The 16,666-nt window shown below is 39.9% G+C and overlaps 1 protein-coding gene across 1 annotated transcript in view; it reads left to right on the top strand.

The window, feature by feature from the left end:
* Positions 1-16,666, top strand: part of SYNE2 (spectrin repeat containing nuclear envelope protein 2) — a 176,040-nt gene that overhangs the window by 69,619 nt on the left and 89,755 nt on the right. The window contains 12 exon segments of the mRNA XM_030950368.1: positions 58-192; positions 1,145-1,306; positions 2,334-2,480; positions 5,206-5,361; positions 5,725-5,981; positions 7,063-9,163; positions 9,830-10,152; positions 10,847-10,991; positions 11,406-11,621; positions 11,970-12,235; positions 12,954-13,110; positions 14,975-15,130. Of these exon segments, the coding sequence (XP_030806228.1) occupies positions 58-192; positions 1,145-1,306; positions 2,334-2,480; positions 5,206-5,361; positions 5,725-5,981; positions 7,063-9,163; positions 9,830-10,152; positions 10,847-10,991; positions 11,406-11,621; positions 11,970-12,235; positions 12,954-13,110; positions 14,975-15,130 (4,221 nt within the window).

The raw sequence follows: 16,666 nt of genomic DNA, 5'->3' as shown, positions 1-16,666 counted from the left end.
TAAAATACAATGTTTATGGTAACACAAGCAGATTTTCTTTTCTATCACTTCTCTTAGGGTCAAGATGTAAATGGAAATATGTCTGAGAAAGAGAGGCAGAATGCTCCAGTTTTGGAGGAAAGCAGTGTACTGTCAGACAGCCCATTACAGGATATCCATCACAGCAAGGACAGATTGGGGCAGGCTGTTCAGGTACCTGACAAATGTGTTTTATCTAAGTCTGTGTATATGTGTGTCTGTGTTCATTAGAAATTCATATGTAATCCCTTCAAATTTCTTGCCTTATGGAGGCATGTTTTCCTTATCTGATGAAAGGAATCATAAATTACATTTTCTCCAAATCATCCCTCAGCCTTGCTCATGTGAAGAGTGCAAGAGATCAAAGTGATGGTCTCTGCAAACCCCCAGGGCTTGGATCCAGTTTGTCCATGATGCAAAATCTACCTGAGATTTCATAAAATCCATCACAGAATGGTTTGGGTTGGAAAAGGGTGCTAAAGTTCATCTAGTTCCAATACCCTGGCATGGGCAGGGACACTTTCCACTAGACCAGGTTGCTCAAAGCCCCATCCAGCCTGGCTTTGAACACTCCTAGGAATGAGGAATTTAAGAGATTTCATCACTACAGGTCATGAGAGGTCACTAACCTGGAACTGCTGATTTTTATGGGACCTCAGGACATTGACACTGTAAATGACTTGTAAAAATGTAAATGTAAATGTGTGCAAAGCTAAGGGAATGATCTGGAGTACTCCCTCATTGACCTGACCATGCAGAGATGACCATCAAAATATCACAGTGGGAACTGTCCATACTGGGATTTCTGGAGAAGATGCAAGATCAATAGTTACCAAATGTGTGTCTAATCAGAAACTTCTAGAACTGTATTTAAAATCATGTGACCACTTATTCCTGTTTTTCCTGTCCTGAAACTGTTTCAGAGTGGGTAAGATCCCACTCTGGGATGGCAAACTGCTCTAAGCAGGGGCTTCCAGCTCTCTGGGTTTGAGTTACCTCACCCTTTTCCATCATTCATTAAGCTAAACTGAAGACAGAGTAGACAGATTGTGCAGTGGGAAGTTTCTTAGCAAATTTTGTACTGTGACTTTCACTGGTTGTAAACATTTTGCATTTTTTGAATCAGGAGGAGGCTGATAAGGAGAACCCAGATATGGACAGAGCTGACAGGTTCCAAGAGGATGTTCTGGACAGTGCAGATCTTGGTGGTGAGGCAGAACTGGACCGACATCAGGATGGTGTTGGTATTGAAGGTGATGAATCTAGGAAAAAAGCCCGTCCAGCACAGGTAACTGTACATGAGATTACACCAGAGGCGTTGAATTTGAGGGTGTTTGTATCCAGTTCAGTTGCTGTGGGGATGATACTACTAAGAAATGAGTGAGAAAAGCCTCAAGTTTACACTGAGCTACTTTAGTCTGATGTGATACTTAGGATGTGGTAACTCACTTAATTCTTTCCTGTACATTCAAAATTAGTGTAGAGGGAGGTTTTTTCTGTAGTGGTTGTCTGATGATCATTCCAAAGGATATTGCATTCCAGGTCACCTGGATGTATTGTGAAATCTGGTGACCATTTTGCTTGAATACTGTTGTTCTTGACTTGCTTTCCAGATTTCTTATTTACATATTTACTTTGCATGTGTGAGGCTGCACTTGAGATGCTGTGCCCTGTGTGGTGCACCCTGGTACAATGGGAATTTTGACACCCAGAGCAGTGTTTAGGAGCTGGAGCCAGAATGAGTGGGAAGAGGCCAAGTTCCTGTTGGAGATGAAAAGGCTGACAGGGGGGCTTGTTGCTGTCATCCCCTCCCTGAAGAGGGGAGGTGTTATAGAGCCAGAGTCTTCTCAGAATTTCAGCTTTAGCAAACTCTGTGGGATACTGAAACCTCCATCCAGCAAATCTTCAGGTTACCCATGGGACTATCCTGCCTGGGTTTCTAAACAGACACTCTCTGTCTACAGTACAAGTCCTCAGGAAAAAGCTAAACCTTTAAAAAATACATTCAAGACTGTGTCCAGGATCACATAATTCAAGGTCCCTGATTAGAATAATGAAATATGAACAGTGTAGGTCAGAACACTTGCAATTTATTCTAAAAATTTATAACAAAATTACAGCACTGCTTCTTATAAGTGGTTTCCTTTGCAATAACCTTGCTCATAGTAAATTATGAGGTGTAATTATGGTTTTCCTCATCTACCTATAATTATGGGCTTCATAACTTTCTCATCTCAAGCACTGTAATTACTGCTCGGCAGGTTTGATTAGAACTTTATGATTACTGGTTGCTTTTGTTTTTCTTACACCAAAAGGAGGAACCTAGTGATGTTGAGAATCAATCATATAGAGAAGATGAGGGGCAGGTTCAAGAGAAGCTGTGCCAGAAGGGTCAGGTCCTGGAATCTGCAGCAGCTGAGAAGGATGGTCTGGCATTGAATCCGCCAACTCCTGCACATGAGGTAACCCACAGCCTGTTATTTCAAGTGAAATGTGCCAGTTGTTCAATTTTTGTTTCCACTTGGCCCTCAGCTGAAGTTGTTTTAAAAGAAGAGACAATTACTCACATCAAAATCAAGGCCATTGCATATAGATCTTATTTATGTCCATGATAGTTTTGAACTTCATCCAAAGTGCTTGCCACGTCATAATTTTTTGTGGCTCTGTTCAAAAGAGAGTTCACCCTAGTTTTTAGAGCCATCATAATCAGTCTTTATGATATTTAGAGTTTCTCTTCAAACTATTAATCAACACAAACTTTGGTCCATGTTATTACAGTCAGCTATGATAGCTTTACCATCATAAGGAAGGCAGATCAGAGAACTGAAATCCAAGGGTGATCCAGCATAAGAAAATAAATGAAATAAAGTAGAGAAAGGAGAAGGGATTCAAGTTGAATTAATGACAAGTTACATTAGTGAATGACTTTACTAAGTCTACTCTTCTTTAAGAGTAAAGGAGTTACATCACAAGTACCCTGTGACTGTTGGACACCACATTCTTAGTTTGAGGGTAGGGCTAAATCTAATCTTCCTTATAGGCAGGTCCACAGCTGGCCTGTCCATGGGCAGGTCTTACCCAGAACTTGGAGATCTGCAAAATCTCCCAAGGGTCTTTGGACTTTGAAGAAGTCCGTGCTGACTGGAAGCTGGCAGTGTTATTTCAATTTACAAAAGGGGTGTGAGGGAAGATCCTATAAACTACAGACGGTTAGACTAACCTCAGTCCCTGGGAAGGTTATGGAGATCATGCTGGGTGCTACTGAAGAGCATTTAAGGAACAATGCAATCATCATAGAATTATTTAGGTAGAAAAAGGCTTCAAAGACCATTGAGTCCAACCATTAACCCAGCACCAAGCTCACCACTAAACTGTGTCCCCAAGTGCCGCAGGGACACATCTTTTAAATCCCTCCAGGGATGGAGACCCACCACTGCCCTGGGCAGCCTGTTCCAGTGCCTGACCACCCTTTCAGTGAAGGAATCTTTCCTAAAATCCAGTTTAAACCTCCACTGGCACAGCTTGAGGCCATTTCTTCCTCTCCTGTCACTTGTTACCTGGGAGCAGAGACCAACCCCACTCGGCTACACCCTCCTATCAGGGAGTTGTAAAGAGTGATAAGGTCTCTCTGAGCCTCCTCCAGACTAAACAACCCCAGACTTGTGCTCCAGACCCTTTCCCAGCTCCATTGCCCTTCTCTGGACACACTCCAGCACCTCAAGGTCTCTCATGCAGTGAGGGGCCCAAAACTGGGCACAGAATTTGAGGTGCAGCCTCCCCTGGCTGTATCCATGGAGGCAGTGTGCAATGAGAAGATCACACAAACAAGCAAAACAAGTACACAGCAAGGTTTTTCTAAAAGTCAGGACACTTCTCTGTGTTTTTTGATGTGTTGATATTTCAATCTGGTGAAGTGGATTTCCTCCTTTCTGTGTGATAGCTTAGCTGAGTTTTAATGCTTATTTCAGTTCTATGGCTCTCCAAAGTCTCTTGAGATTAAATCTTATGTCTGAATTGATACAACTGTTATGGTTATGTACACAGAGAAATTGAAAAGTTCTCCAACTGACTACTTCATGAGTGGCTTCTTCAGTTTGGACTGAAAATAACCAAGAGTTCAAATGAAGAGAACTGTTCTTCTCTGAGAATGTGTACTATGTGCTGTATCTTTCCCACACTTGAAAGCAGATATATTTTGCATAGCTCATGACCCATGAAGGGACAGATGACAGTGACAGCTTACAGTGATAACTGGCTGTTTCTAGTAAAACAGTATCTAAAGTAGCAATACATGAAGTTTATCAGACAAGAATTTTTTTACTGTTGCTGATTTTAGATGTTAGTACCATGGAGAAGCCCACACTGCAGTAGTATCTGTGTATTGGTATGCATTCACTCATATAAATTTTATACATGGAACAGATCTTCAGATAGAGACCGATACTGGGAGAAGGGAAATGCAGAAAGATTTTTAAGGGATCATCATGTGATCCAGCTAGCCTGTGACCTTTCATTTCTGATGCTGTCTGCAATAGCTGAAGGTGATGTTAAACCTGGCCTCAGCCCAAGTGACTTGTCCTTCTGCCATGGGAATCAGAGGCAGTGCCAGGAACTGGCTCTGGAGCCTCCTGATCCCTCCCCACCCTGACTGAGACATGACTGTTACCCCAGATTTTGGATAGCACTTGTGACAGTGGCAGCCATGGCTTTGTGTCACAGCCAGGCTGCTTCATGCATGAGCTGCCCTGTGAAGAGCTGAAGAGGTGTCCTGGTGAAGGACACAGCAGTGTTGTCAGGGCAGGTGCTGAGCAGAAGGAATGTGAGTGTGAGGAGAGGATAAAGTTCCATGAATGTGAAAGGAAGAGAGGGAGAAGACACAACAGGCCTGTGAATTTATCAGGAGCAGAGGTGGGTGCAGGGAGGATTTAATTGAAGGTGAGGATGCCAGAGTTTCACTAGAAATGATGGGCAGAGGTTTCAAAGCCACCTGAGCAGTGCTGACAGGGATGGGGGACAGTGATGGAGTTTCCAGTTTCTGCGTCCTGATTGATCCACAGAGGCTGTGTGGGAAACCACAGCAGGATTTAACAACCCCAGCATGGCTTAAACATGTGAAGCAAAGTGCTGCAGTCAGAAAACTTATTGGTTTAGACCCTTCAGCAATAAGAATCTTGTTTTGTGTTGTAGGACACAGGTGCAGAAGTGGTTGTCCAGAAGGAACCATTTTCTGGAGTGCAAGAAAACAATGAATATTTTGAAGAGGAGCAAAAGGTCAATGAGCTGAAAAATGAAGTGGCTGAACTGGATATGGTGCTTATAAATGAACAACTAAAAGAGCTGGAGGTATGAAAACTGCAAAGCCATTCCTCATTTTTAATGTAGTGATACACTTACAGAATTGTGATTCACTTGGGCAAACCAAAGCTGTTGCCCACAGCTTTATCTTAGTTTTAACTGCACAGTTAGTCAGTTTGTCTGCAGACACCGTGCATTGATGCATGTCCATGTAAATCCCATAGTTTGTACTGCTGTTCCAGAGTGCAGTGATACACCTAGGATTGCTTCCATGATGTGCTCCTTTGCTTGTGGATGGGCAGGAATATGTTTGTAGGTGAATCAGTATTTAGCTGTATTTTGTGTTGAAAGCTGAGAGTCTTTGAGATCATCCTTTAATCCCTTCTCTCTCTGTGGTGGCCTTGATTGTAGAATTTAAAAACTGAGCTGGAAACATGGAAAGCAAAGTCTCCGTGCCATGGTGAAGAAGCAATTCCCAATGGAACAGGATCAAACAGAGTAGAGCTGCAAAGCACAGGGCCCTGCTGGGACAGGCTGCTCCAGGAACTGGAAGCTGTTAAGGCAGTGAAGCAACAACAGTGCTGTTTAATTAATGAATACCAGAAAAATCTTTCTGCTGCACAGTCCTCCATGAAAAATTTGTCAACAGAAAAAGATAACATAAAAATGTAAGTACAGTGGAGGGGTTTGGTTAAGAGGTTGCACAACAAATATGGTTCTACACTGAATTTTGTGACATGCTTCATTAATTCTCAGACAAGAGTATGGGGCTATATCCATTTCAAGAGAAGTCTTAGAGAGTTTTAAGTTTGTGAACAGAGTTAAGCAGAAGAACTTCTGTTGGCTGTCTGCTATCCTTAAACAACATCTACTCTCTTTATTCCTTAGGCAAAACAAAGTAGTTGCTGGGCTAAAAAACCTATAAAAATCCATCTTAAAATATGTATTTTTTTAATGTGGCAGATGTGAAATACTAATTTTTCTTTAGAGACTCCTTAATTCTAGGTTTTTTCTAAACAAAATATATCTTTATTCTGAAAACTAACCTTACTTGATAGGAAAAATTCCATGGCAGTAAGTAAGTCTACATTATCAATTCAGAGGTAACCAATGTACAAATATTTACTGTGTTTTGTGAATTAGTCTTCAAAACAGAACTAGTTTGTCATGGTAATGTGCCAAATTAATTTGAAAACATTTAAAACTTATGAAATTCTTAATTTACAGCAAAGAGATTAAAAAAAAGGTAATAAAAATCCATCTGCTAAATGTATTTTAGGTGGACACTTTAAAATACTCCTGGTAATAGAAGATAAGTAGATTCATTTGGAAGAGTTCACCTTTGCATGAATGGAAAATTCTCAGTTTTTTATAACCAAGTTTTATCTTCATTGTGAACCAGAAATTATTATAAAATGTTGCTAATTCACTTAGAGATGATGTTACACGGTTGCTGATTTTTAAAATGAGGGCTACATTCTATATTAGTAGACACTGCAATTTTTGAGAATATACAGTAGAACTTATCTTTTTTGCACAGATATCTTTGAATAGTGAGTACTCTACAGATAAGCAAGAAATAATGATACTGCAAGGGTGGTTAGGGATCTCCTAAGAGAACACTGAGAGAGATGTGTGATTAAGCAAATAAAGTTAGTGAATTGTGCTCTAAACAGTGAAATTTATTTTTAAAAAGTCTCTGTATAAGGAGAATTCATTATTTTTAAACACTACTCATGTTTTTGCCAGGGGTCCTATGAACAACACAGTTCTTCTGGAGAAAATTAAGGCATGCATAGAGTCCTTACGGAAAGAAAGAGATGTCTTAAACCAGCTGCAAAGTCAGCAAGAAGTTTTATCTCAGCATTTGACATGCATGGATAAAGTGTTGACAGAGAGCCAGATGAGGCAGCTGGAGCACTGGTGGCAGCACATGGAACAGGCAGTGCAAAAGAAACATGATCAGGTTGTGGCAGAAATTGATGAATTTAACCTGCTTATGAACAAAGCACGGGATATTCAGAGGCTGATACAGGAACAGTATTTGCAAGCAGAGTTACATTCCTCAGCTGCAGGAAAAGCCAAAGACCCTCTCATTTGGACCACAGAGCTACAGGACATTAAACATGGTCTTTCGCTATTAAAAAGGAGGATTGAGCTGCAGATGAAAAGAATTTGGAGTGATCAAGAGAAGGTGGCTTTGGAGAACTCTATACAGGATTTGCAGAGCAAACTGGAAGCGTTATCAGCACGACAAACTCCTCAAGAGGATATTCAGACCACTGGTCCTGCTCTCATGAAACATGAAATGATGAAGAGGCTGAAAGAAAATATTTCCTGGGTCAAAGACTCACTGTCCCACCTTGATCAGAAAGCAGCACTTTTCCCCAGTGATGTCAAATCACAGATCAGAAATTGTCAGCTTATGAACACAGACATTCTGAACAGAGAACCTGTGATTGTATCCCTGGATTATGGGCTCCAGCATATCCTTCCCAGCTTGGAGCCAGAGGAGGTCTCTGATATGACCTTCCTTTTACAAACATTGAAGAATTCATACAAGGCTCTTGTTTTAAAATCTGCTCAAAGATTGCAGCACTTAGAGCTCCAGCTGGAGGAGAGGCAAAGACTCACTGCAGAAATAGACAAAGTTCACTCTCAGCTTTGCAAAGCTGAGCTGATGGCCAGACCTGACCCAAGCCAAAACAGCAGCTGCTCAGAGCTGGTGAGCCAACAAGCCATTCTCAAGGAGATGCTAAAGGACATAAAGGAAATAGAAGAGATTATCTCATCCCACTGTAAAGAGAGTCAGGTCACAGCTGGGCAGCTGAGCCTGTCTGAACAACTCTTCTTGATTGATCAGTTAAGGAGTCTGAAGAATAGAGCAAGGAAGACACAGAGGCAAATTCAAAGTAAACTTCATGAAGTAGAACAAAAGACAGCTGTCTCCAGAGAGTTTGCTGAAGGAATAGCTTCATTGCAGCAGGATCTTGATGACCTGCAGGATGGTGAAATGAACCTGAAAGATGATGGATTAGTAGGTGCCAAGCAGGGACTGAAGGACAAATGCAAAGCACTGAAAGAAAAAGTGTTAGCTTTTCAGTCAGGTTTGTCACAAGTAATGAAGTACAAGGAAATATTTGAATGTGTAGGTCTGAAATGGGACTCACTGCAGCTGGATGAATTGCAAACTAAATTTTCTAAAATTAAAAATAAAATTAAAGAGAAAATAATACACTTGGAAAATATAGTTAGGGAATGGGATAAGATTCAAGGATTGCTAGATGAAATCCAGACTGTGACATCCACTGTAAGAAAAGAAGCTAATATCCTAAATGATAGCTCCAGCTCTTCTCCTGCTGAGAACATCTTATCTGCACAGATTCTATTGCAGGCAGTTCAACAAATCTTGTACTTAACCCAGGAGGCAGCAAATCAAATAAACAAAAATGAGGTCTTTGATACATCATTCAAAGAATCTAAGAGGAAAGAAATAAATCGCCTGGAGAAAAACGTTGAAGAATTAAAGCAGTTTCTTCAAAACTTGGTTTCTGGGCTGCAGAGTGTAAACAAGGAAGGTAGCCAGGATGAAGTAGAAAATATATTCCACATCATAAGGTATATTCAATTAGAACTCCAGCAGCCACTTGTGATAGACATAAATACAATGCAGGATGAAAAGCTGCGATGGGAAGCAATTCAGAATATGATGGAAGGGAAGTTTTCTGCTCTTAAATGTATAATGGAAAAAGAGAGGGAAAAACAAGAAGAGAAATCTGCTGCTGCTATAGAATTAGAGACACTGCAAGGCTGTGAAGCACAGCTGAAGGCAGACATTGCTGCCCGTGTTGTAAGTATATTTAATGAAAATGAAGTATTGACATATGCCTTTCCCCAAGAATTAGATTAGGTGTCTGTGACTGTGGCATTTTTATTTTCATGACTCACATCCTTATTTATTCTAACACCTGAATTGGCCTGTGATCATCTCCACATTGGTGGATAGGATGGGAATCATGACAGAAACTAAAGATACAAAGAAAGTTGTGTTTACTTTGATTATAATCTATCAGTGGGGATTAGCACAAGAAAAGAATGGTAAAGAGGAGGAAGGAAAAGGCTGTGTTGAAATATTCAGCTGAAGAGAGACTGGGTGCAGTCATCTTGTGAGGCAACATTTTCAATAGTGAGAATGATAAAAAATCCAAGCACCTTGTTTCTACTGTAAAGAGAAGCTTTAGCAGTTGGGAGTGACCAAGAGGATAAAAGCACAGGTCAAACCAATATGATCATGAATGGTGAACATAATTCCTGTTCTGAGGGCAATGAACACATGGGTTGTAGCACTGCTCTGTGACTAGACAAGTGGCAAATGTGTTTGCCACATGTCCTCCCTCACCTCCTCAGGCCAGTTGGTCTCAAAGACAGCCAAGTGTAAAATTTCAAGACCGCGTGGTGATCCAGAGGAGCACAGCAGCATTATTTTATTGTTCCTTTCTCTTTTTAATGCTTTCAGAATGCTCTGGAGGAGGCATGCAGGGCTGGTGAGCTTTACACCAAGGCCCTTCAGAGGGCTGCCAGGTTCCTGGAGGACTGGGAAGCTCCAGCCCAGGCTGCTGCAGCAGAGCTCTGTGGCTCAGTGGAGATCTGTCAGACTCCACACTGGCAAGAGAAAGAGTTCAACTCTGCAAAGGCTGACTTAGAAAACCTGCACTCCAAGCTGAAAAACCTAGTGAAGCCAGAAGACCAAGTATGTCTGGGAAATGCTGTAAGAGAACTGGTGGAAAGGAGTTTGGCATTAAGGAAGAAGGTTCAAAGAAAGGAAGCTGATGAGCAGAGGTAGGTTTAAGAGATCTCCATAGATTTTGTTCCTTATTGTGAGAAACTTGACCAAAAATAAATCCAGTGTTGTTTCTGCTCTGATAGAAATTCAGACAGTCAGAAATTCCAGCAGGAAGAAGGGTAAGCATTCCTTGTTCTCAGGTGTGGTTGTTAAGGAAAGGAAACTGCCAGACAGAAGCCATATTGCTACCAATTTACAGTGCAGTTACTTCTTGTACATTCCAAAATGTGGGGCTTGAGTGGGGGTCATAGAGTGCCAGAATCAGAAGAAAGCACATTTCTAGTCTGTAGTGCAGTGCTGGTGGAGGTCAGAATAGTTTTCTGAGGGTCCCTAATTCATGTTTCCCATAGGCTGTTTTGGTGGCTTGGGAAAGTAAAACCCAAACAAGGCACAGGCTGTAGTTTCCTTCCTTCAGGTACAGAAGAAATCTGGAGGGCCTTCAGATACATGCATAGAAAAAGTTTAGGAGAGAGAGTAAAGGATTTTTAAACTGCTTGATCATGATCCAGTGATCAGTACCTCAGGGATCAAACCTGAAGTGTTTACCAAATGCTAACTGACTATAACTTGGAAACAGCCAGGACTAGTAGTTCAAAAGATGTTTTAAAACTTTTATTCTGTTGGGCATTGTGGTTGGAGAGAGGAACAACAACAACAAATTTTAATTGATCCATTCATTGTTTCATGCAGGTATTTTGAAAAATACAAAAACTACACAGAAACCAAAGATAAAGTGTGTGATAATCTTAAGAAACTGGAAAAGATGCTTAGACAGTCTTTGTCTAAGATTCCAATGTCTTATAAAGAAGCTTTGGAGCATTTGGAAGAAAGCAAGGTAAGAAAGGCTCTGAAGAAGTTGGAAAGCTCATGCAAAACTAATGCAGCTATGCATACCACGTGACATTATAATAGGGAGTTCTTTATCCTATATTTATGTATATATAAAACCACAGAATATATTAATGTAGTAATATATTTATAATCTTGTTAAAAGACCAGTAGTAATGTATTTATAATCTTGTATAATAGATCATGTGAAATGAGTATATCTTACTGCTCTAGAAATGTGACATTGTATTTACTTCATCTTTCTCCACAGTCTTAGCCAACAGAACTCCCTCATTATGACCATTTTTTACCAGCTCAGTGGAATGATTGCCATTTTCCTAGAGGATCATGTTACTGAATACTTCATTACCGCTCCTGACTGTAACATTTTATTTATTGATGTGTTTGTTTTTCCTGTAAGGTTCTAGTCTCCAGCATTGACTCTGCTGAAGAGGATCTGGTGAAGCTGAGGCAGATCTGTGGAGAGATGATGAGGTTGTGCAGAGGAAGTGACAGGGCCCTGGGCAGGATTGTTACAGTGCTGTGGGAAAACTGGCTGGGCTTGCTTGAGGCAGCCAAAGGGCTGGAAATTACCTGTGAAGAGCTAAAGCAGGAATGGAAATTCATCAATGAAGAGGTGAGTTGTTCAACATCTGTTAGTTTGGGGGGAGTCGAGATGGGACTGTGAGTACAATGGCCTGTAAAGGGCTGAGATCAGGGCAGAACATCATTTCCCACCCTTTCTTGAACCCAGAGTCAGAAAAGGTGGGGATATTTATTCAGTCCTCTGAACCCAGAGCAGCTTTGCACAGGGTTATGTGCTTTGTTAAAGCAGACTCAGAGGTTTTGTCACTCTTCAAAGGTTCAAGTTCTGACTGTGTAATTCCCAGGAGTTAGTCACCCGTGTGAGTAAATGAACAATGTAACTTCAGGTGGTGGAACAAAAAAGCACTTGATCTCATGCTCTGCCATGGTGTTTACCTAGCTGGAACGAGAAACAATCATTCTGGATAAGCTCCAGGAAGAACAGCCAGAAAGCCTGAAAGAGAAGGAAAAGGCCACCAGAGAGGAGCTGGTGGAGTTACTCGATTTTGTGAACTCATTTGAAGAAAACATCAACCAGCAACAGCTCCTCTTACTCTTGCTTCTTCACCGGATAAGAAACATCCTGAATGCCCCTGAAAATGCTGAGGGGGAAGCTGCCCTCCCTGCCTTGGCTGAGATAAAGGCAATGCAGGAGCGCTGTAAAAAGTAAGTGGTGTGAAATTTCTGTTGAAGGTATGAGATAAGCACAGGATTTTACTGGATAGCAAAGAATATATGAAAGCTGGAATGCAGTTAAAATGACAATAAATGCTCTCCTGGGTCAGACCAATGCTCCATCTCACCCTTCTGCTGTGTCCAGTATTGGGGGATATTATTTAGGGAGAAGACCTGAGCCTGGCCATATCCTTTGTGTGCTGCAATTTCTTTTCAAATGCAGTAGGAATCAAGGAACAACAGTCAGTTTTAGAGGTTCCAAGTGCTTGTGAATTTTAAAATTTTTCTGCTTTTAGGAAAATCAGACCTTGTGCTTTTTGCAACAATGCAGCTTTCATCTGAGTGCCACTGTCTAAAATTCCCCACAATGTTTTTTTTTACAAATCTGATGATTGTATTCACCCTTCTCTGGGTTTGCTTTTGTGAGCAACATCTGCTCTGCCAGCATCTTCAGACTGAGAACCTGGCCTCTGCTATTTAAATATGCCTGCTCTCTGGTTTGCTTTACCAAATAGCACTATCTGAGGACTCACTTTAAAGAAACTGAGATAAAGTGACATAAAACTCATAGATTTAATAGCAGAAAAACCTCCTAAATTACAGACAAATGTGATTCTGGATATATACCTACATAATATCTGTATTAAGTGTGCTCTTTGCTCCTACTTAGAGTCTAAAACAATGTATTCTTTCTGGTCATCTTGCATAGGTTGTACAAAAAAGCTCAAGACCATAAAGATTCTGTGAAAGCTGAGATTCAAGAGAGGAACAAGGTCACTGAAGAAATAAGTGCTGTAACAAATGCATTACAGAATGCTGCATCTGTGTTACTGCAGGATGCTGATGGAAAGGCAGAACAGCTGGAGGTTGGTAACAGCTCTAAATTCATGAGCCAGCATTGCTGTGGTGGGACCTTGGATTTGTCAAAATTGGCTGGTTTTCTGTATAAAATTATTTAGAATTAGAATTTAGAGTTGTGTCTGCTTTTTTACTGAGTTAATTGTGTCCAGAAGGAAATTTTCCTACTGCAGGGGCTTTATGGCCGCTCTTTTCCCTCACATCCAAACTTTGCTACTCCAAGCACCTAAAACTCACCCAAAAGTGAGTTAAGACCTTGTACCTGTTTCTGACAGCAATGGAACAAGTAAATGCTAGCAGCAGTCCCATCAAATGATCTCTTTTTAGCAGGATGTCACAGCAGGCCTGTTCCTTTTGAGAAGATTGAGCTGAAAGGATTGAAGAATTCATTAATTTTTCATAGTCCAGACACCAGTGAGCCAAAATCTGCAGGGCAATTTCGTCCCTTACTTCCAAAGAAAATCTAGTTCCTATGAAATTCATAGCATTAGTCAGGACTCCACTGCACCTATTGAGTGGAAATATCCATTTCATTTTGAGATGACAAACCTGATTTAGCTTGGCAAAAGTTTTAAATTCACCCACACAGATGAAAAGGGAGAAGTGTTATTGTCTCTTCCCTTAGGAAAAAAAAATTGGGACAGTTTTGATAGGTATCTGCTTTCCAGCTAAATAATCTGTGAAATGTGAACGTGCAGTAATACACAGAAACCAGTTTGCAGGGACATGCTTTGTTTTGGAGACAAGAGTTGTAACTGATTCTTTTCAGTTCAGGTCAGGGAATCTGTGAACTCCCATAAATTTGGCACAATCTTAATTGGGCCATTTGACAACAGCAGCTTTCTCCCTGAGACAGTGAGGCACACAGCTGTTTCATGGTTTTGAGGGTTTGGGTTTTTTAATATCAGACCCAGTTGTTATGGGGTGACAGAAAATTAATCAATCTCAGTGACGTATTTCTTCTGTCTGTTGCATTTGTATGAAGGAAAAGATTCCAAGTGTAGACTATGAATTAGTGGATTACCATTACTCCTGACTGAAAAAGCAAAGGCAGTTAATTTTAGTGTCTTTCATTGCCTGGTAGGAGGTTTGGATCATTTTTCCCAATAACTTGAGTTGACATTTGAGTTTCTCAAACAGCTGAGCATGAGGGAAAGGAACCATAAAGCCAGCAAACAGAACATTCCAACTTGAAACTCTAGAAAACCTTCCAAACAAACGAATTTCTTCATTCTTCCTCCAGGAGGACTTAGCTTGGATTTTATTTCTAGGCCACAGGCTGTAGACAGTTGTTCAAGTTTCTTTTATCTCATAAAACCTACATTCTTTGTGCAGAACTGGAAACTACTGTTTTGAGAGGAGCCTGCTGTGCTGCTCTGCATAATTGCCTGAAAGCAGACACTTCAGCCTGAAACCTGTTGCTTTTTGTGGCCTTTGTGTTGTTTATAATAATGAAGGGATGGACGTTGCCTATTAGACTTTTTGAAAGGGAAAAATGCACTTTTGACAAAAGGGAAAGCACAAAGGTTAACATTTAATCATAGGAGCTCTTCAGATGGTCCCTTTGCTGTGGCTGTCAATGAACATCAGTGCGTCACTTCCCCAGCATGGAGCAGTATCGGGTTTAATTAATTCTTACAGATTGAAAAGCATCATTTGATTAAATGAGTCAGTATTGCTTAGAGTTTACCTGCTTGCAGAGGTAATCAAATCAGGTTTGATATCTCAAACCCAATTTTTCCAAACCATAATCATGGTAGGAAATACAAAACATATTACATATGTGTGTGTATACACATATATATGTACATATACACAGATGCACTCAGTAAAAACTGGGTAAAACTGCTGAAGTTACTCCTAATTTTATAGGAGCTTCAGAGTGTGATTGGCAGAGAGAGAGAAGCTCTGGAGGATATCATGGAGAAACTTCGGATCAAGTACTCTGAAATGTACACAATAGTCCCTGCAGAGATCGAAACACAGCTGGAGGACTGCAAGAAAGTATTGCACGACCTGGAAGAGAAGGTAACTGTTGATGTGGTTTTCATATTCATCTATTTGCAATGTATAAATCATTCCTCATGTTGAGGTCTCTTCTTAGAATAATCTTATGGTAAGCAACATCAATATAATTTTTTTTTTATTAAAAATGGACATGACAGAATCTTTAGCAATGACTTTTAATATTGTATGGATGTTGTCTTCTATCCAATCTGATTCTTAAACTGGGAACTAGCAATCAAAAGTCGATTGCAAAGTTTGCGTAGCTTAAATGAGGAAATATTTTCAGAACTAGGTTAAAAAAGGACTTTGAAACAGGATTTTTTTTTAAAAGGCAATTTGCACATGTGGTAGGGTATCATGACATGGTTCTTTTTACCACCTCTGAGAATATGATCACCTTCCTTTAAAATCAAGGAATTTAAATAACTGAATCCCATTGCATCAGGCTTTTGCAATATATTCTATCTGCAAGGGATATAAGCAGTTAGCAGAAAGCAAAATTAGGCAAAATACTCTCAGTTTGGGGTCAAATTTTTAGCCTGATACAATTACCATCATTGTTACTTGCTCATTGGTGTTATTTTAAAAATGAAAAAACCCTTTCAGTTCTCATATTTCAGAAATAATAATGTTCAATCCTAATTTTTAAGGTTAAATCTCAGTTAATTTGATATGATTTGAAAGTTTAATAAAACACTTTTGAAATCCAGTTACTTTTTAGTGTCTATTAAATTACTCATTTTATCTTACATAAAATATTAAGCAGCATATTGACTAAAGCTTATGAGTTCTAATTTGGTTAACTTTATGGTTTCTGTTTCAAAATGAGGCTAGACTTTTCAGAACCAACAACTGGGAGGAAAGAAGAGAAGGAAAGTAAAACAGTATTTATGCTTTGGGGTTTTTTTGTTGTTTACTGTTTCATTTACCAAGATATAAAAGGTTATCCCAAAGCACACATTACCTGTTGAAGTGAAAGAACTCGTTCTGGAAGCTAGATAATGTTTGCTTTTCATATTTAGGTATTGGAAAACATTATAAACTACCTTGGAATTTTTCAAAATGTATTTAGGAAACAAAAAAAATCATGGTGGAACTGGAGGTCAGTTCAGTAACATATTAGGAGATACCAGCGTGTGTTAAATTGAGTTTTCATATTTTAATGTCATTCTGCTTTCTTCTAAATCTGCAAACCAAAAAATGAAAATAAATTGTATATTTGATGCCACAAATAATAAATTTTATGTCAGTAAGAAGTATTGAAATAAAGCCCTGCTTTGCTGATAACCAGAGCATTGACAGATGGAGTGTTTTTATCCTGAAGAAATAGATGAAGTCAGAGCCTGATCTGTTTACTCATTTTCAGCTGTGTCACATCACTCATACATGATTCTCTCTTGTTTTGGAAGCTGGCACTAAAACTACAGACAATTTTCCATGTTTGATATATTCCAGGATAGTGGTAATGGTCAAGTGTTCAGTGATTACAGCCTGAATTCCTTTTTGCAAAAAGTCTTAGGCACTAAGTGCAGACTGATTTCACAGGTTTTGTGGTTT

This window comes from Camarhynchus parvulus, chromosome 5 (genome assembly GCF_901933205.1).
Source record: "Camarhynchus parvulus chromosome 5, STF_HiC, whole genome shotgun sequence".
Classification (NCBI taxonomy): Eukaryota; Metazoa; Chordata; class Aves; order Passeriformes; family Thraupidae; genus Camarhynchus; species Camarhynchus parvulus.
This window is presented reverse-complemented; position numbering and strand designations above follow the sequence as displayed.